The 23,530-nt window shown below is 49.2% G+C and overlaps 2 protein-coding genes across 3 annotated transcripts; one reads left to right on the top strand and one right to left on the bottom strand.

The window, feature by feature from the left end:
* Window positions 1-1,022: 1,022 nt before the first annotated feature.
* HASPIN (histone H3 associated protein kinase) lies at window positions 1,023-3,806 on the top strand (the record flags this gene model as incomplete). Its single annotated transcript, XM_082294639.1, has 1 exon — window positions 1,023-3,806. The coding sequence occupies one exon, from the start codon at window positions 1,023-1,025 to the stop codon at window positions 3,804-3,806; it is 2,784 nt and encodes a 927-aa protein (XP_082150765.1).
* Window positions 3,807-12,648: 8,842 nt separating this feature from the next.
* Window positions 12,649-23,530, bottom strand: LOC309580417 (transient receptor potential cation channel subfamily V member 2-like). Of its 2 annotated transcripts, none has more exons than XM_082294378.1 (17): window positions 23,221-23,530; window positions 22,845-22,962; window positions 21,665-21,960; window positions 20,917-21,050; window positions 20,451-20,603; window positions 19,744-19,884; window positions 18,967-19,265; window positions 18,399-18,575; window positions 17,821-17,979; window positions 17,599-17,694; window positions 17,047-17,117; window positions 16,577-16,742; window positions 15,829-15,895; window positions 15,440-15,747; window positions 15,034-15,152; window positions 14,483-14,577; window positions 12,649-13,803 (listed from the first exon to the last, which is right to left on the bottom strand). In XM_082294378.1, exons 3-17 carry the CDS (start codon window positions 21,901-21,903, stop codon window positions 13,793-13,795), a joined length of 2,235 nt encoding a protein of 744 aa, XP_082150504.1. In that variant the 5' UTR covers window positions 21,904-21,960; window positions 22,845-22,962; window positions 23,221-23,530; the 3' UTR covers window positions 12,649-13,792. The 2 variants fall into 2 exon arrangements, with proteins under 2 accessions (XP_082150504.1, XP_082150503.1); XM_082294377.1 differs by having other exon boundaries at window positions 12,649-13,761.

Raw genomic sequence — 23,530 nt, 5'->3', positions numbered from 1 at the left:
GCATCACACGTGGAGAAGCAGCGACTCCACTGCAGTGCAGGGCACACCCTGCCCTCGGGAACGGCAGCTGAACGCGGCCCTCGGTCTACCTGGGGTGCGATATACCTGAAATACACCGTATTTTTAACACACGAGTAAAATACATGAATACATAGAATCATAGAATGTTTGGGTCGGAAGGGACCTAACAGATCATCTATTCCCAACCCCCCTGACATGTGCAGGGACACCTTCCCCCAACCCCAGCAGGTTGCTCAAGGCTTTATCGAACGTGGCTTTGAACGTTGCCAGGGTTGGGGCAGCCACAGCCTCCCGGGGAAACGCGTGCCGGTGTCCCCCCAGCTTCCCGGTAAAGCGACACACGTTCTGTACCCAGGTACAGCACACGTGTACACACACACAGGTGTATCCCACACACACGTGTACACACACACAGGTGTATCCCACACACAGGTGTATCCCACACACAGGTGTATCCCACGCACAGCTGTAGAATACAGGTACAAAACCAACGAATTCCGCCATCGCAGCGACGCGTCTCAGAGCGTGCACGGAGCAGCGCGGGCACCGCCCATCCCGGGGGTCCTGAAACGCCACGGGGAGGCTGCCACGGGGGTGTCCCGCACTAGCAGCCGGTGCCAGCACCGCCGGGCACCGCGGGACACCCGGGAGCGGCACCGCGGGACACCCCGGAGCGGCACCGCGGGACACCCCGGAGCGGCACCGCGGGACACCCCGGAGCGGCACCGGGGAGCGGCACCGGGGAGCGGCACCTCGGCACACCCGGGAGCGGCACCTCGGGACACCCGGGAGCGGCGGCGGGAGCAGCACCGGGAGCGGCACCTCGGGACACCCGGGAGCGGCACCGGGAGCAGCACCGGGAGCGGGAGCGGCACCGGGGCGGAGCGGTGGGCGTGGCCTTCCCGAGGCCCCACCCCCGGCGCTCTCGCGCGCTCTCGCGATACCCGTTCGAACGGACGGCGGGCGGGCTCCCTCACAGGGCCCGGCCCCCCGGCCCCGCGATGCCGCTGCAGCCGCGGCTGCTCCGCACCTACTCGCGGCGCGCCGGGTACCTGCGCCCGCTGCCGCCGCCCGACCGATGGATCTCGCCGCCGCAGGACCGCAAGCGCCTCTTCAGCTCGACCTCCGCCGCCTCCAGCGCCGCTTCCAGCGTCCTCTCCGCTTCCAGCGCCCGCTCCAGCCCGTCGGACGACCCCGACTTCTCGCCGCCCGAAAAGCGCCGCCTGCAGCCCGTGGGTAAGCACCCCGCCTGGGCCAGGCGGCTGCGGGCCCGCAGGAAGGACACGCGGGGGCCGGCCGGGAAGGAGAACCGGGAACCGGCCGAGAAGGAGAACCGGAAGCCGGAGAACCGGGGGCGGGGACAGGAGACCCGGGGCCGGGGGAAGGAGAAGCGGGAACCGGCGGGGAAGAAGAAGTGGAGCCAGGGGAAAGAGCCCGAGCGCCGCAGAGAGGAGCGCCGGGAGTCGCCGCCGTCCCTGTCCTCGCCCTCCCCGTGCCCGTCCCCGCCGCGCGGTTCGCGGCGCCGCCGGCAGGGCCCGCTGTGCGCGGCGCGGCGGCCGCTGCTGTGCAGCACCCCGCAATGGGCCCCGCCGCCCCGCCGCGCCGCCCTCGGGCCGCTCGACCCGCTCAGCTCCGCCACCGACAGCGCCTCGGGGCTCGGCGACAGCCCCCCGCACCGCCGCCGCGGCCCGCCCGTGCGGCTCAGCTCGCTGCTGCTCAGCACCACCATCGAGGGCGGCTCGGGGCTGGGGGACTCCCGCTCGCCGCAGCGGCTGCCCCACAGCTCGCCCGAGGGGTGCCCCGGGCAGAGCCCGTCGCTGCTGGATGCTGGGGAGGAGGTGCCTGAATGGTTCCGACCAAAAGGCGCGGCTGGGAGCCGGGAGCCCGAGCTGGGGCTGCGGGGGTCCCGCCGTGTTCTGAGGTCGTCGGTGCGGGGACCCTGCCGGGCACAAGCTCTCCCGTCCGTACAGAAAGCACCAAGCACTCCTCAGGAAGCGCTGGCCCCCACTGAGGGTGAGCCACAGCCCCCTGAGCCCTGTGACAGTGCCACTTGTGAGGAAACCTGTGAGGTTCCAAATCATCTCACGAGGAATTCGGCAAAAAGAAGCTCGAGCTGTCACAGAGACCTAGCCAAGGAGTACCGGCTTGTGCCGGTGGTGGTCCTGGACCCTCTGGAAGTGCCGATGAGGTTGAAAAGCATGGAGCTCCACAAACAGGCTGATGCTCAACCTGCCTGCCTGCAGCCAGGCTCTCCCGTGGGCCGCCAAGGAATCTTGGAGAACAAGCACAAAAGGACCAAGGGCCTCCCTGGGGAGGGCAGCACCTGCAGGAAAGCTTGTATCAGTGGCTTCAGTGCCAGCCGCTGGGGCAGGCACACGAGGTTCCGTCCAAAAAGGCACAAGAACAAGAGACAGCAGCAGCCCAGTAACTCCCTTTTCAGACTCCAGACAAGGCAAAAACAAGCTCTGAAGGGAGCTCTGGAGATGTCTGCAGCTGTCAGAGACAATGACTATTCACTCCTTAATGGCTCTTATTCCTGGGCTAGAGTTCAAGCATCTCTGTCCTTCCATAAAAAGAAGAAAGTGACCACAGATGAGAGTTTCTGCAGCAGCATCCTCTGTAGCCCTTCAGGGAAATCCCAGCTTTCGGGGTACCAAGCCAGCCTGTCTGCTGGGAAAGCTCAGGGCTGCTCCGGCTTTGCTTCCTCCATGGTCCTGCTGGCTCCCAGGGATTCATCCTCTGTCCTGGAGCTGCTGCTTACAGATGCAGAGAAGGTGTTTGGGGAATGCAACCAAGAAGGGCCTATTGCTTTTGAGGAATGCATTCCTTTAGATAAGATGAAAGATTGCAAGAAAATTGGAGAAGGGGTGTTTGGAGAGGTGTTCCAGATTGACAGTGAGAGAGGACCTGTGGCCTTAAAAATAATTCCCATTGAGGGGACTGAAAAAATAAATGGTGAAGCTCAGAAGAGCTTTGGGGAGATTCTGCCTGAGGTAATAATTTCGAAAGAACTCAGTCTTCTGTCTGACGGCTCTGTGAACAGAACTGTGGGGTTCATCAGCCTGTACTCTGTGCACTGTGTCCAAGGGCCCTATCCCAGGTATCTCCTGGAAGCCTGGGACAAATTCCACGAAGAAACAGGATCAGAAAATGACCGACCAGACTTTTTTGGGGCCCAGCAGCTCTTCATGGTCCTGGAGTTTGAATTTGGAGGCAGGGACTTGGAGCGCATGAGGAGCAAGTTCTCCTCAGTGGCATTAGCCAGAAGCATTTTGCACCAGGTCACCGCGTCCCTGGCAGTGGCAGAGCAGGAGCTGCACTTCGAGCACAGGGACCTGCACTGGGGGAACGTGCTGGTCAAAAACACAGACGTGAAAGAACTTCAGTACGTGCTGAATGGGGCAACACACAGCATCCCCACAGCAGGGATCCACGTCAACATCATCGACTACACCCTGTCCCGCCTGGAGAAGGATGGATTGACCGTGTTCTGTGACCTTTCCACAGATGAGGAGCTCTTCCAAGGCACTGGGGACTACCAGTTTGACATCTACAGGCAGATGAAAGAGGAGAACTCCAACAGCTGGACTGACTATCACCCACACAGCAACGTCCTCTGGCTGCACTACTTGGCAGATAAACTTTTGAGAGGCACAAGCTACAAGAAGAAGGCATCAACTCCTGCCCTGAAGAAAATAAAGATGCAGCTCAGCAAGTTCCACAAGGAAGTGCTGACCTTTGAGTCTGCCCGTGATGTTCTGCACCACAGCAGCCTCTTCCAGTGAGCAGGGCTCCAAGGGCTAAGCCACTGGTGCTGCCTTTCTCCTCTGCTTTTTGTATGTGTTGGCACAATGAAGTGTTTCGATTGGTTCCCAACGTGTTTAATACGTTATCAAAAATGTCCTTAAAGATCCCCCCCAATGCCTTCTGCTCTGTTTCCATACCTGCTGGTTTTGAGGGGTGTTGGAGGGGAGAGAACAGAGCTGACTGTGGAGGAAGGAGGGGAAAAAAGACTTCTCCAGGCTCAGTTAATGCTCTGAATTTTACATACATTTTCTTACCATTTTAGCTTTAGATTATTAAAAGTTCTTTTCTTACGGTATTGTCTTTCTTACAGATTCTTTTTTTAAAGGTAAAAAGCCTTCAGTTCTGGACAGTGAGGACAAGGATAAATACTGTTGGCTCACTGGAGACAGAGGGGAAAAACCCACCCTTTGATTTAATTTTGGCAAAATTTGTACCTGGACTGAAGGTACAAAATGTGTATATGTGAAGTTGCAGTAAAGGATTTTAAACGCACTAATCTGCACTTACCTGTTTCTTTCCCCTCTCTTAAGGACCAAGGAAGAGGTACCTTATTGTGATAAAAATAAGACAAAGTACCTGTGTTCCTGATTTTTGATGGTTATAATGTTGTGGCCTTGTACTCTGACAGGAACTCAGCACTGAAGCAATTTCTCCATTTATCTACAGAAGAAAATGCACAAGGTAATAAATGTTCTTTAGCAGATGGACCAGGTGCCTTAAAGTGGAACCTCTGCTTACATTAAATCCCAATTCCCTGTTTTCAAGAAGTCCTTTGCTAACATTCATGTTTGCTAAAGAAACTGGGCTAAAGAGAACAATAAATCAAACTAAAGTGAAAAATGAATTAAATTACGATCCAGTGACACGGATGCATTAAGAAATTAAGAGGCAGCATCATCAAATTCATGATGACTGGAATGTTGTCCAGGCAGTCTAATAAATAAATGTTGTATGTGTCCATCTCAAAGATGCCTCTTTGACTCTCTCTTGAAGTCTCCTTTTTACAAACCCAGCAAGGAGACCCTGGGATGGTTTTATTGTTCTGCCTTCCAGACACTGCAGAAAGTGACCTGACAATCTGCAGTGCTTCAAATTATGAAGATGGAAATTGTGCTGGAATGTTCCCAGGCATCCTCTCAACCATTTTTTTTCCCCCTCTAATTGAATAAAGTAATGCACTGTAATTGAATAGTCTTAAAACCCTGTAAGGCCTGCAGTGAATGCTTATCTGACATCAAGGAGTGTTCCTCAGTCACAATGGTGTTAATTTCATTTCTGCTTTAAAAGAAAAAAAAAAAGGATGGATGAAACCACGTTATTTTTTGCCTGCCTTGGTCCTTTGTTTCTTTGCTTTGAGAACTGAATTTTGGCTGTACAGGAGGGATGGGACAGTGGCAGGAATTAATGCCAGGAGAGGTGACAGCCCCCAGGGGGACTCGGTGCAGTAACGTTGGAGATTCTGAAAGCTGAAACCTTGGGAATGTTTCCCTGCAAACCAATTTGCTGGTTTGTGAACAGGTAGTAATTTTCATCAATCAAAATTTAAAGCTTCTACCCCCACCAAAACTGGACATTAAATTCATATAGAAACCTTTGCTTTAAACTGTGCTTGCAAAGAAGTGCAGCTGCCAGAGCTGAGCCCTCATTTCCTTTTTTAAAGATGCTCTCTGATTAAAAAAAAACTTAGAAAAAAAAATAACATGTACTAATCAGCCCTCATAAATTTTAATGGGAGGATGGTGACATAAAAGGAATTGGAATAGTAAATTTCCCCTAATCAAGTAAAATGCCCTGAACATGTTTTCATCTGAGTGAAAGCTTTACTTGGAACAGAGCTGGATGAAATATTTTAAGGATCTGCTCTCCCTGCTAAGGAAAGAGGATGCCAGAACCCAGTTTCCCCTTTCAGAAAACACAAGTTTTTTAATACACACCACACTGAAATTAGAGCCTTAAAGGGTGCTCCATCTTTTACTGAAATAAGGAAGTTTGATCAAAGCTAGAATTATCCTAAGGGAGGGGAAGATTTTTCACATGGATCCAAAGGCTTTAGGAGGCTGAAAAGAACAAGCCTAGTTTTGTGTAATTGGTAAATCAGGTGGATTCCAGGTAGGAATTCTGGTGTTTCCAGGTCAAAATGGATTTTACAGTGAAGACAGCAACACTTGGTGATATTAACAGTGAGTGCAGATTTATTTTGGAATATTCTTTCATCTAAGTGCCAAATCTCTGAAAATTTTGCCTATTTTAATGGAAAAGACAGATAAAATACAGATTACTCTGTGAATACTCTGTAACTTACCAGAATGCTGTTAAAAATGTATTTGTTGCTCATTCTGTTCTGGAAAATGAGACATTAATTGCAGGAATATGAAAATTCTCTCTTGCCTTGAGAAGCTGCACCCCCACCCTGAGCTGAATGAGAAGGAAGAGCAGCTCTGGCCTCGATGTAGAGAGAGAGGATGAAAAGCAGCTACTCAGAGTATCATTCACAGGCAGGAAAAAAAGGAAAATAGTAATTTCTGCCCAATTCTGCAGTTCCAGACTGCAGCAGTTAATGGTGCTGGTTGGCCACAGCACCCACCACAAGAGGAGGCTGCCAAGGGAACAGGAATTCTCCTTAGAGCTGAATAAAAACAGACTGGGAAATTCAACTCAGCCTGGGACTGCTCCCATAAAACAAATTAGGTACAAATAGCCCAATAAAAGCTTGGGAGTCTTAAATCAGATAAATCCAGTATTTAGGCTCTCCTCCTAACAAGGGAAATGCTCCCTCCCTTGCCTGGAGTTTGTTGCAAGGTTTGTTTAGGTAGTAAATTACTGGTGGCTCTGCTGGGTTTCCTCTCAGCAGTTTGCTGAGAGCTGTGGGGCTGTTCTACAACTTCACCTGGATTGGCATCTTCATAAAATGTAGATTTTTGGGGTAGTTCAGGACCAGAGTTGTTACACAGAGTCATCTCCACTGCCTGTCAGTGACACATTCGTGGTCACTTCAGTGTGGCCCCCACTGATTCCTTCCTAGGAGCAGACAGAAAAAGGGGTTTTATTTCATGAGAAGCCTGGAGCATCCCTGTTCTTGGAATTTGCAGGAATTGCTCTCTCCAAATGCTCTCACTCACAGGATAATGCAACAGCCCAATTAATTGTTCAATATTCTTCAGGGTGTGTAGGAAAAGGTTCCTTTTCAGTATCAAAGGCAGAGCCCTCCCTGCTTTATGTAATATTTTATCATTGAAGGTTGATTTTAAGCACGGTTCCCCTTGATCAGCTCCTCAGCCAATGTGCAGGGTGGATTTTCACAATGAAGTGATGCCTCCTGTTAGATGTGAACTGAGCAGCTCTTTGCTGCAGTGCTGTGCTGTTCATCTGTTCCTAATGAAATGCCAGAATTGGGATTTTTAGGATGATTATTGTTGTTTAAACCTCGGTCTGTGCTCTGGGATTCCCTGCGACAGCCACAGAGATAAAGCACTGTATGAATGGGATGGTATGGAAAGGATGAACTGCAGGGAAAGTCAAAGAACACCACTGAGGGTTTGAAGAAAACACCTTATGCACAAAGATGATGTTTTATATGAGCTCCAAATGCAAAATCTGGGAGTCCAACTCCTCTGACTCACTGAATCTGACTGTCAAAGGCAAAGGAGCAGTGCAGATGGTCTTGTGGCTGCAGACCTTGTGAGGGCACTGAAAGCAAACACAGATCAAGTCAGATTAAACAGTCCTCATTTTCCTAAGGCAGCAGATTCAGAATGTCTTCACATGCACACAAACAAAATTGCCAAGATCTCAATGGGCAATTAAAACTAAAAGACCCTCTAGTGATGAGTTCAGCTCCCAGGAAAAGGTTTATAAGCAACAACATTAAAAAAATCTTCCCTGGGGACAAGGTCTCGGTAAAGAAACTCCAGTTGTTTACCCCAGATTGCCCCAGGGCAAGAATATGAATTATTTTTTTCCCAGTGATGACAAGTTTTCCTTGAATAAATATGTTCACATGCTGTGCCAGCTGAGGGGCACAGCTTTGTAGAGATGAGATTTCTTCCTTTTTCTACTCACCAATAAATATCTCCTGTCTGTAGCTGATGTTTCTGGAGAAGTTCAATAAAAATTAACAATTAGATGTTGTGTGAGGTACTAAGCAATGCTGACCAACACTCCAGAATCTCATGAATTATTCTTAGGAAATAAATGTACAACAACATCAGAATCCCTGAGGGCACTGCAGCCACAGTCATTAGTGTTCATTACTGCTCAGGGCTGAATGTTGTCCCCACTTCTGTGTCCTCTGCTTTATAAACACCTAATTAAATATTTAAATCATGGTAAAGACTCATAATTGCTACTAAAGCAGCAACACATTTCAACTTGACCAGAATTCCCAGTTTTTACCTTGCTGAGATGCTGGTAATGCTCAGATTGTATTGAAACACAATTTCACTGCAACAACGCTGTTATTTTGGAAAATCAGGATTCTCTCAGGGTGGAATCTCGTGCTGGTGAGACAGGGGACAGCTGGTCTTGAGTTAGTCAGTGAAGAGCAGATAAGGAACAGAATCAAATATAAATTTTGGAGGTGAAATATTACAGAAAAAACGGTTTAAGGAAGCCTGGCAGCAAGAACAAGAACTGCTCAGTGTTTCCATGGTGTGTCACCTGGACCAGGCTGGCCTATTTACAGAAGTTCCAGTTTCTGCTGGGAATGTTCAGAACACACAAAATCCCAAGAGCCTGAAGGAGCAGACAGCCAAAATACACCAATATGGGCAGAGCTTCGGGATTAAACATGGTATTTATGTTTCCATTAGATAAAAACGTTATCTAGCGGCTCCAATTCTTTATCTAGAATTTGTTTTCAAATCCAAAATGCAAGGAGAAAATCAAATCCATCTGCCCTGCCTCTGTCTTTGTGAACTCCACGGGTCACTCAGCTGCCAGGAGTCTGATTGAAAAAGAGGGACAGTATGTAAATAAATTATTTTTTATATAAATAACCTAAATTATCAGTGCTGAACTGCAGACATCAAGGTCTTCTCAGACCTTCATCTGTGTTAATTCATGTTCACTATCTCATGCTTGTTCAAATCTTTAGACATACAAGGCAAAACCCTTTGTAGCTTGGACTGAAGGGTTTATATTTCAGATAATTTCTATCACTGGGAAAGATTTTTTTTTATGTCCCTCTCATTCTGAATTAAAAATAGAATAATGACACATTGCATGGAACACAGATTCTATATTTGTCTTTGAAGCATTTCCCCAGCACACTAAAAAACACCATTTATTACCTACCAAAGCACAATCACATTCTCCAGAGATCCTGCAATGTCCTGGAGACCATCAGGGAAATCAAAGATTGTCCCAAGGAGAGGTCACCTGCACACTGAAGTGGCTTTTCAAGGTGAATGAACCAGCCTAGAAAACATCAGAGAAGGATTTATAGCAAATGTAGCACAAGTAGCTCTTGCATTTAAAAGAAATCTTACTGCACAGCCTTTTCTTAAATCAGCAGCTGAGGGGGTTCCCAGCGTGCTCCAGAGCAGGATCCATCCCTGTCCTCGCCCTGTGACAGGAATAAGCCACGAGAGGGTGCCCGTTGTGTGAATCCCGATGTGCCCAGGCTGTTGCTTTCTGCTCCCAACCACCCCAAGCAAATTCCAGCAGCGCACCAAAGGCTTTCCTGCTGGGCTGTCCAAAATGCCCCAATTAACTTTTATCCTGGATATTGTGTAGGGCCACAAAACTCTTGTTTTCTGCATGGCCCCAGGAGCAAAGTTTTAGCAGCTCCCCAAGCACGTTTGTGTTGCACAGAAGTGCCTGGCAGGGCAAGGGCTGCACCAACAAATTCCTGCACACAGGTAAAAATCAGGATTTTACCACGCTGGGATGACAGCGCACCTTAGAGACAGAATAACTTTCTTTCTTTATTTCTCTCTTATTTTCTAATGCCTAAGCCAGGAGCTCTGGCTGCAGCCTGCAGTCCTCTACCATACAGGGAGAGCACATCCAGCAGGGAGCCCAAAGCAGGAATGTTTTATTTGTCACTGCTTAGGCACGGTTGGAAAATCCCCAGCACGGAGTGTTTACGCTGCCAGTGTTTTCACCTCTGTCTCCAGGCAATGGACGTAAACCCTTCCCTCTTCCCTCAACCAGCATCAAACAGAGCACCAGCAAGGAGAGCATCTGTCAGCCCATCAGGCTTCACATCCATGGGCAGAGCTCAGATCCCAAATAAGACCCAACCTGTGCTCCAGAAAGAGACAAGCAGCCCTTTCACTGGAATTCTCTATATATAGCTTTGCAGAATTAGTGTCCTTTGCAGCAGTAAGGGCAATTTTTAGAACAAAACATCACATATCTACTTATATGTGGATCGTTTCCTATTACTTATTTTCTTCCAGCCATCCTCAGGGTCAGACCCTGTAACCAGTTTAGCAGCAGCAAAATCATTATTCAACAGTCTGACAGCGGAAAAAGGAATAGCACAGCTGGTGCCCTCCCTCCCTGTGACCCCTGAGAGGGGAACAGAAATATAGCACAGCCCAGTTAGGTGAATTTTTTCCCAGTCTTTTTTCCAAATTTCATGATTCCTTCCAATGCACTTGCTGCAGAGGTAACACACTGCAAGCTGGAAGGGATGAGCAGAGGGAAATTGCTCTGGCACTCTGCAAATTCATTCTTGTCCTGATGGACCAAGGTTTTAATCCAGAGGTCTCCAAAAGAGCAGAATTCTTTTTTTCTGCAATGATGGAGTCCCTGAGTTGTGTGTTGGAGATGTGAACACCAGCAAAACCAACACTGTCAAGTGGGGATAGCTCTTCTGCCCAGTGAAATAGAGACATGGCTCTCTTCAGAAAAATCTGTATCTTCCAAGAATTCTCAGAAAAGATTGCAACAAATCCCATGGGCACTTTCCAGCTACCTCCAACTCTCTTCCTCTTTGTGTTTAACATTTGACAACCATCCTCGCAGTCCAGAAATACTGTAACACTCCACATGCCACAAATCTCAACTGAAAAAAAAAGATTATGGCAAAAGACAAAGCAAAAAAAAAAAAACCTAACAAAACCCTCTTGCACTCAGATTTAGTAACAGTTCTGTCCCACCCCCAAGGCAGACACAGGTCACATCTTTCTGACCCTTTACCTTGTCCTGTCCGGCCCCAGGTTTGGGGTTTTTTGTGCTGCAGAAGCAGATGTGAGGTTGCAAAGTGGAAGTTTTCTTCTAAAATGTTTTTTTTTTTCCCCCCCATTTTTATTTTTGTTTTTGTCCCAGAGCAAGAAATGAAATTTCTTGAACACAGCAAAGCCCAAAAGTAAGAGCCAGCCCCAGGAAGAGTCCAGCTGCAAAATCCACCAGCTGCAGCCCTTCAGCCCCAGCCCTGGGCAGATCCTGGGACTTACAGAAAGCATCTGGTCTTTGTCGGGGCCCTGGGGCTGTCACATTTCAAAGGCTCCCTCTGCGAGCTCCAGAGGCAATGGAAAGTATGTTCGGTTGCAAGTGGGGTCACAGGGAGATGAAGAGAGAGGGAATCAGCTCATGGATACAGCTGCCCATGCTGGCTCCAGCTTCAGAGCAGGCTTTGGAAAAACAGGGGGGGAAAAACCCCAAAACATGCAAAGCATCTGAGGAACAAGGAAGGCTTGGTTCCACCTCTGCCCCTGAGGAAAATAGGGAATTGGGAACCACACACCCCAGACATGGAGTGCCTTTTAGGGAACTTGCACAGATGAGCTGTGAGAGAGCTCTGTGAGGTGGGAAGACCTCGAAGCCTATACAGAAAAATCCCCCTTTTTCCAGAGCACATCAAAGAGCTGGACAACAGCCTCTGAGCAACTGGACATGTCCATTTGTGCAGGGGCCTGTCCCTTCCTGCTGCTCTGTCCTTCATCCATGAGACTGCTGGGCTGTGGTGTGACTGGGAAGCTCTGGGAATGCCAAAGCCCTGCTTCACAGCAGAACATTTTTGATGCAGATCAAAAGATAAACAAGCACTGCCAAGCTTAAAAAGAGAAGCAGGTTCAAGGAATAGCTGAAGAGGAAGCTGATGCTGAAAGCTGTCAGTGCCCACAGCTTCCCCAAACTACCAGCAAGGTCTTTTATTTTGACTCCAGATAGGGATGGCAGATTTGATCCTGCATTTCTTTAGAATCTCCAAGTAGTCCCTACCACAGCACAGCACCAAGCACAGTGATAGATTTATCATATGCCAGATGAGCCTTCCGTGCAATAGGAGCACCTTGCCAACTGTTGGGAACACTTAGGACAAAGCCATAGATGGAAAAAGCAGCTGAAGGCTTCACAAAGCAAGAAAACAACAGAAGCTGGAGCAAGAAAAGTCAGTTCCCACTCAGAGTCCCAATGCAGTGAGGCTGGAGGGGGAATTGCCCAGCACCAGGGGAAGAACCCATTGAAGTGTAGGGAATAAGTTTTAAAACAAATTTTTTGCTGCCAGTCACGTGCATGCAGTGAAGATTGAGACGGTCTCTGAAAGCAAAACCTCCAAGCCTCACTCCCTCAGAGCAGAATTGAGACACAGACCTCAGGTTGCACAGCTTGTCTCACTGAAGGAAAGGTGCTGCCAACCCTTGTGGTCTGCAGCTTTCCTGGCATTGTCACCAAGCTTTCCCTGGGCTGGAAGGTGCATCCAGTGCAGCATCAGCAGCTCCATGCTCAGGGGTGGCTGCACAAACAGACATGAGGCCATGAAAAACAAGAGTTAACCCCCACAGCAGTAATCAGACCTTACAGTCCCTAGTAACACCTTCTCTCCCTTTCTGAGAAAGGCTGAAGCTCTGAAAATATACCCCAAGATGAACATTTTCAATTAAGTACACTTGCTGTATTGTTTACAGAAATATTACAAGTTATTACTGTTAAATAGAGTGAAAAGCGAGACAGCTCATTTTTATCTTTTCCACAGAGTTTACAGCGGGCTGCACCTCCTGCCTGAGGCAGGGTTCACGTCACTAAAAGTAATGAGGTCCTTGCAGACATTTGCAGCAAGACAGGATGCCCATCAAGAGTAACAGGAAGCAAAAACCACACAAAAAGTGCTGGCCCATCAGCCTCTCAGGGGCCACGAGCAGGATTCTGCTGCTGTTTATTACAGAGACAAAGCAACCTGTGAGAAACAGAAGTCCCAGAAATCCACCATGCAAAGTTTCAGGCCCAGGAAATCCACATCACTCTCGGTGCTTTTAAGCAAAGAATTATGCAAAGAATTTCATCTGAACAGTGTAAAATGGGGATCCTGGTGTGGATTAACCACGGAGCACTGCAGGTGCTGCCAGACTCAGTGCAACTCTGGCTGCCTGCAGGGTGAGTATTTGTCCACTCGCATCTCACACCAGCAGTGCTTTGCACAGAAGACAACTCCACCCTCAGCAACTTTTCACGACTCTACAACACTCTTTATTCCAAAGCACCTCAGTGCAGTCCCTTGTGACCAAAGAACAGGCTGGCCCATTCTCAGCCAGGCCATTCCATGAGCATTATCCCTGCACAGCTCAGAGAGCTCTGCCTTCGCAGAGAATGCTCCCCACTGGCCCAGGAGCTCGCTCCCACCATTGTACCTTTGGGCATAGTAATAAGAAAGTGTCAGGCAGAGAAAGTCGAGTAAAAACAGTTTCTTCGGAGGAAATGAATCATTAAAGTGCATGACAATACTGAAAGCCACAGGCTGCACCACAGTCCTGCACAAAATGCACTTTACTGCTGACAATGCCTTCAGTTCTTCCAGCTGCCAGAGGAAGAACTGCTCCTTTGAAGATGGAGGCAAGGTTGCAATTCCCAAAAGCTGTCAAAGCCCTCTGGTTTGTCCCTGCAGAGGCACCATCTCTGTGGCTGGTGGCTGGGGCTGCAGCAGGGACTGCTCCTCCGAGGCAGCTGCTCGGGGTGGTTTCTGTGCTGGCCGCTTCCAGGACCTGGTCTCTGCAGCAGGGGACGCAAGGACAGCCCTTCATCAGCAGGAGGCTGACAAAGGGAGCCAGGTTTAGAAGAGTGCAGGTTCAGGGAACACCCAACACACACCAGAGAATGTTTTAAGCACTGCAACCTCCCCAAACCCAGGAGGAATCTACACTGGAGGTTGTGTCTAAATCTCCTGGAGCGTCTGCCCAAGCTCTGCCAGTCTGAACAAGATCTTTCTAGAGAAGGTAACAGCTCTGTTTTCCACAGAGTTTCCTCCCAGGTCTACCAAGGGAAGCAAACAGAAAGATCTCAGGCAGAATCTGACAACATTTGCAGAGATAATGTCCATATTGAGGCTCTAAAAGCTCTGTGATTTTAACATGTGCAGGATGAATGATCCTAAATGTTACCTTCCCTAGGAAAAGCATCACATATTTGGGCTACTGAACCAAAAGGAAGAGCAGCCCTTGCTTTTCCCCAGCAGCATTTCCTGCCCTTTTCTCCCAGAGCTAAGTAGGGATGGCATCTCCTTCATCCTCAGTTTGTTCCCAAACTCTGGCCAGGTCCAGACTGACACTAAATCTTTATTTTCTCAGCTCACAAGTGATGCTGCTGTGGGGAAGCAATTTCAAGTTGGCCTGCCTGAAATTCTGTGACCAAGGACATAACAACATGCCAAGAGCAGTTTGCTGAGCAGGAAGCTAAAAGGATACTGCAGACCTTTCTTCATCATTTAATTTACCTTCTGGATTTATTTCTGAATCACTGGTGCTCCCAGGTTCTTCCTTCAGAACTCCCACATCCTTTGCCCAATCTGTCCATTTAATTTCCTCTACTCTGGAGAGAGAAAATGCAACAAGACACTGATGCCTGGAATGCAGCATTTCAAGCCAGATCTCACTGTCCTGCAGCTTCCCAGCCCAGCTCATCCTGCCAACACCACCCTGATGGTTTGGCTGTAGCAACAGCACCTTACAGAGCTTTTCTTTGAGCAAAGATCTTCTGTAATCAAAGCTCCATGAGGCAAAATAACTGCTCCCCCTGCATATTGTCCACTGGTCTCTGTGTTTTAAAATTCTCCAGTTCAGGGAATGTTCTTAATACAAAAGGTGACAATGCTGGAGGATCAACCAGCTCTCAAACCTCCAGCCTGGGGATCACCAACAAACCTGAATGTACCCAGAAATGTGTGGTTGAGTCAGTGCTGAAATCCCCTGGGGTGCTCCAGGGTTACCAGGCTGTGAGCCCACTGCTAGGCTGGAGTGTGAGGGGGGAATGGAGCATCTGTCTTACCTGAAACACCACCTCTCATCTTTCTTATTGAGCCCCACTGACATGAAGCAGCCAGATCTCCTCTTCCCACCCTGGCGCCACAGCCAGGCCTTCTCTATTTCTAGAATAGCAATAGCCCTCTGAAAGAACAAAACCCACGTCAGAGAGAAACCAGGCACAGACAGAGCCCAGCCCAGCCTTTCCATTAAATCTTCCCCCCTCAGAAACTCCTTGGACTTAGAGAATCGCTGTGGAACCCAACCCCAGAGTGCCCCAAAGTACTGCCTCGAGTTACCTGTGCACGAGGATCATGCAAAGAGCTGTAAATACACCTAAAAACGCACTCCCAAATTAATAGCTGAGCTTAGGACAGACAGGCACGGCCACCACTGACTCTGTGAGACCCCAGCAGAGCTTTGGGCCTCACCTGCAGCTTCCAGACACTCTTGCTGTAGCCAGAAATATCCGTGACAGTCTCACTCATGAGGGCAATCAGCATGTTCAGCAGCAGGATGTAGGTGAGGATCACAAACAGCAGCAGCAGGAGCATGACAAAGTATCTGAACCTGGCGTGCTCCTGGAAATCCAGGTCACCCATCCCAATGGTGATCTTGAAGAGCTCCAGGGAGACACTGAGCAGCCCCCCGTACATGGCGTGGCTGCCCGTGCTCTCCAGGTGAGCCAGGGACTTGTTCTGAGACACTGAGGGGGCATCACCCATCAGTGTCACCAGAGCTGGGAGAAAAACACAGTTTGAGTCCTCAGGGAACTGCTTCCCTCAGCTCAGCTTGCACATAACACTGAGAGAGGGCTCACCTGCAGCAAAGCCAAACAGGAAGATCATATAAACCAGGAGAAAACGCAGCAGGTCTCTCATGATGGTCTGAAACACAAACCAGAAGGAAGTGCTGTTCTTGACCTCACATGGAATCACCAGGATGATCCCCTGCACTCACACATCATAGCCCAGCCCCCAGGAACAACACTGGCAGCAGGGTTTCCACCTTTTATTCAGTTTAAGAAACTGCTGATATGTGTTAAATTACTTCCACAGGTAAATAATATCACTGGCAGCTTAATCTGACAGTACTATGAACTTATTTGTTGCTCTATTTGTATGAATAGATCTTTGAAACAGATAAATACCCTGTGAGGTGTCCAATATGGCTGTTTCCAAATTACTTCAACACACACATCTTTTTCCTTTCCATCTCCATTGGCTTTACACAAATGGTGATCAGGATCTTCCCTGGCACCTTGTTTCACCTCTGCTTTGCCCTTCTAGTCCCAGATTTCTCTACAGCTCTGGAAACACTTCTCAGGCCAAGCTGAGCAGCTCCAGGGAACTCACAGTGGTTTTCAGGGCTAGTTTGGAGTTGGTTTATGACACACAGCTGCTGCCACCTGGGATGCTCAGTGACAGCAAACGAGTGGTTTGCTGCATCTGTAGCTGAAGACATTGATCTAACCTCCTTCTGCAACATCTGTGCTTCCATAGCACATCAATTCCAGTTCCTCACACCCCAAAACCTTTTCCTGCAGAGGTTTTCCCCCCAGCACTGACCTTCTGGATCATGACACTGTAGATGCCGGTGCGCTGGAAGCCCCGGGTGTAGTACAGGGTGTTCACCCACCCCAAAAGCAGGGAGAACACCATCACTGCCACGTAATTCTCCGAGCTGGCTCCATACAGGACTGCTGACAGCAGCAAGGAGAAGGCCTGGATGAAGCTGGAGAGAAAACAAGAGGAAGTGACAGGGACTCACCTCAGCAAAAAGGCCCCTTGTAGATGTTTGCAATGAAAACCAACACATTTGAGGAGGCTGCGAGGAGCAGACAGACCCCACCCAGAAAAGTCCACTACAACAAAGGCTTAGGACAAAAGGCAGCAGTAGGAGAAGGCAGCAGGGGTGGAAAAAGTGGCAGAGGATCCGTGTTTCCTGCTCTCCAGCTCCGTAGCAATGTTAGGGCAACGCAGCTGCCCACACAGAGAACAGCTCCGAGCTGGGATTGTGCCAAACCCCCAGGACGTACATCAGGATCTCGATGCAGCTGTCAGAGCACATGGTCTTCAGGGACTGGCGTCTCCTCCGCAGGTACAGGCTCTGGGAGAGGAAGATCAATCCATCATTCATCAAAACCAGGCTGTGTGAGAGAGGGAGCCCTGCCCAGCACAGCCCATGGCCCACGGGAAAGCTTTGCTCCACGTGCTCCTCCTTTCATCTTCAAGATCCCCAATTTCATCCCTCCCAGATGAAAAAAGGCCTTATTTATAAAGGGCAAGGATAAACAAGGGCTGAATCATGGCTCAGCCCAATGTCTTTATTAATAGCCTGCATTAAATGCCAGGGGTGCATTTTAATGCTGTAAATCACAGAAGTCTCTCAGAATTATTAGCTGTTGTGGAACCATGATTCCCCTGGCTTGTGCTGCCCATCACTGCCAGATCCCACTGAGTGTCCCAGAGCAGGATTCCCTCCTGCCATCCCCTCCTGCACATCCTGATCTGAATCTGCTGCCTCCATGCCAGTGATAGCTCCCTTTTTCCCCTGTCTTACAATGAAACCAGACAAGAGATCCCCCTACCTGAGCAAAGATCAGATAAATGCCTCCTAACAAGATAATGATCAGTCCAGAGACCCACAGGAAGCCTCCAGCTGTGAACTCCACTGGAAAGGAAGGCTGCAAGACAAAACCAAAAACACCCAAAGCAGTGGAGACAGGCAGAGGCAGTGACAACAACCACCCATAACCTTTTAAACCCTGCTCCATCCATCCAGGCCTTCCAGATCAAAAGATTGGACCTACCTTTACCCTTAAGGGCTGATAGTAAGCAATGGCTGTAAAGATGATCATGAATGACAAGTAGGAGACGAAGCTGAAGTAGAATCTCTTGGAGGCAAATGTTTCCCATTTTTGCTGAAGCAGTTTGTTCAGTGGCTCCAAAACCACCATCTTGTACCGATTCTGTGGGGAAGCAAGCAACAAAAATGCACCTGTGGGCCAACAGCAATGTGAATTCACCAGAGGATTGTCTTCTTAAGGGTTGGAGCTGCTCCAACTGGGGAGTCACTAAGGGGTTATTCAGTCAGGTCTTTTAGTGTGAAAGATATCAACCATTGCATAGAAGTCACTTCATCAAGGTATTTGGACAAACCAAGGCTTAGAGCAACAAAAGGATCCAAATTTCTCTCAAATTATGGATGGTCAGAGCCATGCCAAGCAGCCTCTGAATAATAAAATATGCAAGCTTTCCCATGAACTATTTCTTTTTTCAGAGAAATGATCACCTGAAAACCCCCATTAACTTGAAACGCTTTGCACACTTAGCCAGCAACACTATAAAAGGACAGAAAGAGCTGTCTGAGCCCTGGTGAGAGCCTCACTGGTGTGTCACTGCTGTAGGCCAGGATCTCCAGCACAGAGTTCTCCTCAAAGCTGTCCAGGGAGGACAGGTCATAGAGGGACACGTGGATGGGGCCGTAGGTCCACTCGGTGAACTTGCGGGACAGGTGCCGGTACACGGGGTCCTTGATCTCCCTCTGGATGATGTGCCTGAAGATCTGACACAAACAGGAGAATATTCCTGTGCTGAAGGTGCAGAAGGACACCATGCACCCAAAGCACCTCCCTGTGCAGCACACCTGGATTTGTGCCTTATCAAACACCTGGATCTGGCTAAAAGCAGGCAACCAACCACATCTGGCTCCCCCAGGAGAGGAACCAGCTCAGTCCAGGGAACAGGGACGGGGCAGGGAGAGCAGCAGCAGCCAGCTGAGGCTCTGCAGGACACAACTGAGTGCCTTGGAGGTGGCCTCCTTTATGGTCACCTGTGGCACTGCCCCTGTCAGCAGCGTCACCACGGGCTGGGTGCAAGTTGCTCCCACCCCAAACCTCACTGGACACCATCCCTGCTCCTCAGCAACCCCAGGGCTCCCCTCTGGTTGTCTCTACCTCCACTTTGCCTGTCTTGGCAGCAAGCTGCAGGGGATTTAACCCATCATAGTTCACAATCTCCTCCAGTTTGCACGTCGGGTCGAGTTTCACGCCCGCCTTCAGGAGCTCAACGTAGGTCGTGCTCACAAACTTGGTGTTCTCCTCAGTGTCATCTGCAATCATCACCAGGGCGTGGAGGACTGTGTTGCCCTGGGTGTCCTGCTCCTGCAGCCTGGCTTTCTGGTGGGGGTTGTTTAGGAGATAATCCACCACATCAAGCTGGTTGGTACAGGCAGCCAAGGAGAGGGGAAGTTCACCTGGAGAGATCAGGACACAGCATTTGGAGAAGAAGCAGAAGGGGGTGAGAAAGAATTAAAGAAAGGGGGAAAAAAACCAATCCCAGAAAAATATGTTTAGTCCAGAGTTTTATCACTGAAACAGAGAACAAGTTCTGTCTCAGCATCTCTAGATTAGAAAGGGTTTTGTAATAAACAATTACTCTGTGTCTGGGGGCAGCTGAAACACCTTCCCAGATCTCAAACTGATCTCTAAATCCAGACTAACCAAGTATTGGTCTTTGCCTGAAGCCACTCAGACAGGATTAAACACATAAACCCAAAGATGATGGAAATGCTCAGTGGACACCCCAGATGTAATCCTGCCATTTAAATAAGTCAAGGGCTTGATTAAAGGACACTGAAGATGGCAACAGAGGGGCAAACCCAGCTAAAATTAGCGGCATAGCATAGAGTAGGGCACTAAAAACCCCAGAGGAACAGGTTTCATGTGACTCACCAAAATAAAAGTAAACTCCTTCTTTCTTCTTCCTGAAGAATTCACCGTGGGCTCTGGCGTGGACATCAGCTCCATTCTCCACCAGCAGCTTCACCAAATCAAGGCTCCTTTTCTCTATGGCAATGTGCAGGGCTGTCTGGCCTGAGGACAGAGCAAACCTTGTCGCTCTGTGCCACTCTCAGGGGGACAGGACGAGATGTCACCAGTGCTGGCTGCGTGTTCTGCACAGCAACAGCAGCCTCAGGGCTGGCTGGCAGCTGAGGGCTTTCAACAAGCCTCAAAACCATCAGAAATTCAACACCAGAGCAGGCAATTCCCCCTGCCTGGCACTGAGAGCCCAAGCAGCCACGAGAGGATTGAGACAACCCCACAAGTACACGGCCACGCTGCTGTTCAGAGCACAACCAAACAGCAGAACTCACTTAACAGTGACAGACCACTTCTTTTTCATTTTTACAAGTGCTTCTTATACTTTCCCAAGCAAATCACTCAATTCTTGAGTTATTAAACAGGTATCATTTCTGTTCTACAGACCAAGGAGGGTATAACTCAAGACTGAAGAAGATGCAGCACCAGAATCAGAACTAAAAGGTGAGTGGGCTGTGTGTGACTGCACCAGAACCCTGGGGCTGCAGTGCTGCAGGAGCTCCAGTTCCCCTCTTTTTCCTTTTCCTTTTACCTGCTCATCTCACAGAATCCTTCCTTACCTCTGTAGAAACAGTCAGAGCAGGACACGTTGACAAGTGGCCTGGGATTCTGTGTCTTCTGGTCTATTTCCAGCAAGACTGGGATTGTGTCATTCTTCCCATTTTTTAAGTTCAGCAGGGCTTTCATTAAGCAGGTCTTCCCAGTCTTTGCATCTAGCAGAAAGAGAGGATTGAGTGGGTTTTGTGTGTGTGCTTTGCTCACAGCTGTAGTGCTTGATTCAGAACTTAACTCAAATACAATCACAATTTTAAAGGTTTTTATCAGTATTTTTAGTAGTCCTAAGGCAAAAACATTAGGCTATATTTAATTCATGGCATTCTCCTCAACATAAGGAAAAGAAAAGGAGACAGAGAGCTGGAGAAAGCAAAGAACCACGAGCAGGTTCCCCTGCTCCCCTCCTACACTGACACGTGCTGGCTCTGCTAACCCTGTGAATTACAAACAATTCCAAGAGCAGGAATCCACCTGTGTATTCGGAATTGGTGAGGAATTTGGAGTTCCTCCTTAAGTACTCCAGCAAACCATCCAGTGCCTCGGGGCTGCCCCTCACCACGGCGCTGAACAGCCGGTCCCTGTCAAAGCGATTCGGGTCCTTCTGGCTGCGAGACAAATGCAAAGTGTTAGGAAGTTCTGGAGAGCAGAGACAAGAGCATGTCACGAGTTCTAGTGGGAGAAAGGAGAGAGACGGGGGGTGGGGGGGGGTGGGGAATCACTCAAGTATTTTATTTTTGAGTCAAGGGAAAAATAGAGACAGTTATTTCCCAGAATTCTCTTAAGCGGCTGCTCTTTCCATCAGCTGGAGCTGTTCCCAGATCCAGGCTGATGTGCAACCCTGGCACGCATCCAGAGCAGAGAGAGAGCCCAAGATAGCTGCAGGAGCAGAGTCAGGCCCATCACACGGTGGGAGCTCTCTCAGGCTGGTTCACAGCGCTGGCAGGAGCAGCTCAGTTGGACAGGGCTCCGTGTGAGGCTGACTGGAGTCAGTTCACACCGACCCAAACCACACCCAACACACCCCACACACGTGGGCACCCTCCAGAACCCTAATACATCCCCTTGCTGCTTTTAATTACCTCCACCACATGCCTGTAATATTAACACATTGCCACTTTTAGTTTAGACTTGGGAAAATCCATAGGCTCCCACCAGGGAGGATCAGTGTGGATCACCTGGGTCACAACCCAAACTGCTCAAATACCCAAAAGTTACTCACTTGCTGACAAGTCCTGGCCGATAGTTCAGATTAACCTTGATTTTAGGGGCAAAGTCACTGCTCTCCTTCTGATAAGGTGTCTCCAAGGGTTGTGGCTCTCCTTTCCTTCCATGTCCCGACCTTTCTTCCTTTTGACTCGATGCAGGTTTGTCTTCCTGGATGCTGTCATCAGTTTCTAGCAATCCCATGAACCTGTTCCTCTGAGCTGGGCCTGGCTGCCCGTTTGTGAACTTATCCATTGCCAGGAGAGATGGTCCTGCAGATCAACAAAGATGTTCCCTGTTGGGGCACTAAACCTGCGAGGGATGGGGAGAATTAACACAATTTCTGCACAAGCCCCAAAGGCATTCAGTGCAACACAAGGAAAGTTCCCAGATTGACCACAGGTCCCTTGAGAGGGAGATTTGGTAAAACTCTGCACAGGAGTATTTGAATAAAGGATCAGGGTCTTAAATGGGGTTCCAGTAGAGGAGAAGTTTAAAAGCAGTTCATGAAGCACAGGCAACTCATCTGCAGCACATCTGAAGCCCCTGTGTGAGATGACCTCACCTGTTGGCAGCAGCACATGTTCCTGACATAAAAGGCAAGGAAAGTGGCTCTTTAGGAGTCTGTGATCATTGTTCTTGTCTCAGTGCAACCAGCACAGGCACAGGCTGGTCACCAAGTGGCCAAAAAGATAAAAGTTCACTGTAGGCCTGCTTTGGAACAGTGATGAGTTTGCCCACGGTCCCTGCTGGGAAGCTTTAGGCTGTTTGTACAGGGAAAAAACACCTGCACAAACTGTGTTCCCGCCAGGCACTCTGACATTTCATCCTGGGGCAAAACGAGTGTGATCTCCCCAGCATTTGGAGCTGCTGGCTACCCATGTGAGCACAGAATTTGAGCTCCCAGCTCCACAGCTCAGGCAGACACACTCCCCCTGCCCTGAGGACACTCACAGCCCTGGGAGCCTGCAGAGAGCACAGCTCGACCAGATTTGCTGCACAGAGAGCATCAGTAGCCAGCAGAGCTCCCAGCCAGCCCCCTTGGTTCAACTAATGCTTCCTGAACTCTTTTTCGCCTCTTTGGAGACATCTCTTCCTGAGTACATCTCAGACCACACCCAAGGCACGCTGCCTGAAGTGTGGCTGCAGATTCACACAGTTTGTGAGGCAGCAATTAAACATCCACAATTACCAACCTGCAGCAGAGCTTTGGTTAATAACTCCTTCTCATTCCCATGCACTCCCTCCAAATGGTTAACAGGTTTCCTCTGAAGAGAAATCTCCCTTGCTGCGACTACAGCCAGACTCCATAGCCTGCACCAGCAAAGAGGTAAATGGACACAGCTTAAGCATTTTGGCTTGGGTTAGGGTGTGAAAAAACACAGGTCTAGGCAGAAAAGGGCCACAGAACATCTTTATGCAGCTCACAGCAGGAAAGCCAAGGGCTGATTTGGAGACAGACCGTTATGATAACTCAGCCATTCAGTTTAGTCTGCGCTCTAGTGACAAACATTCCTCTGCACACACCCTTTAATCCCATTTCAGACCTCCTTCCTTCCCCAAAACACTTACTGGTACATTTGCCGAATCCTTTAGAAGGATATTTGCGCTTCCATAACAGCTTGCTCGTGCTTTTCTGTCTTCCTCTCCCCAAAATCATTTCTCAGCTGCAGTTTCCATCTCTCCACAGCACTCAAGAGAGTTATTTATTGTCAGTCTTGCACAGACAGAGCGTCTGGGTTAAAAGCAAGAGCAAAATGGTCCTATAAAAAAGGACCCTCTGATGTATCCACCCACTCTGTGCATCCCTGGGAAGCACAGGGAGCACTCTCTGCTTGCCAGCTCAACTTCCACTCCTCAAGAACTGAGTTATTTCTCTCTG

The sequence above is a fragment of the Coloeus monedula genome (assembly GCF_965178545.1).
Source record: "Coloeus monedula genome assembly, chromosome: 20".
NCBI lineage: Eukaryota > Metazoa > Chordata > Aves > Passeriformes > Corvidae > Coloeus > Coloeus monedula.
This window is presented reverse-complemented; position numbering and strand designations above follow the sequence as displayed.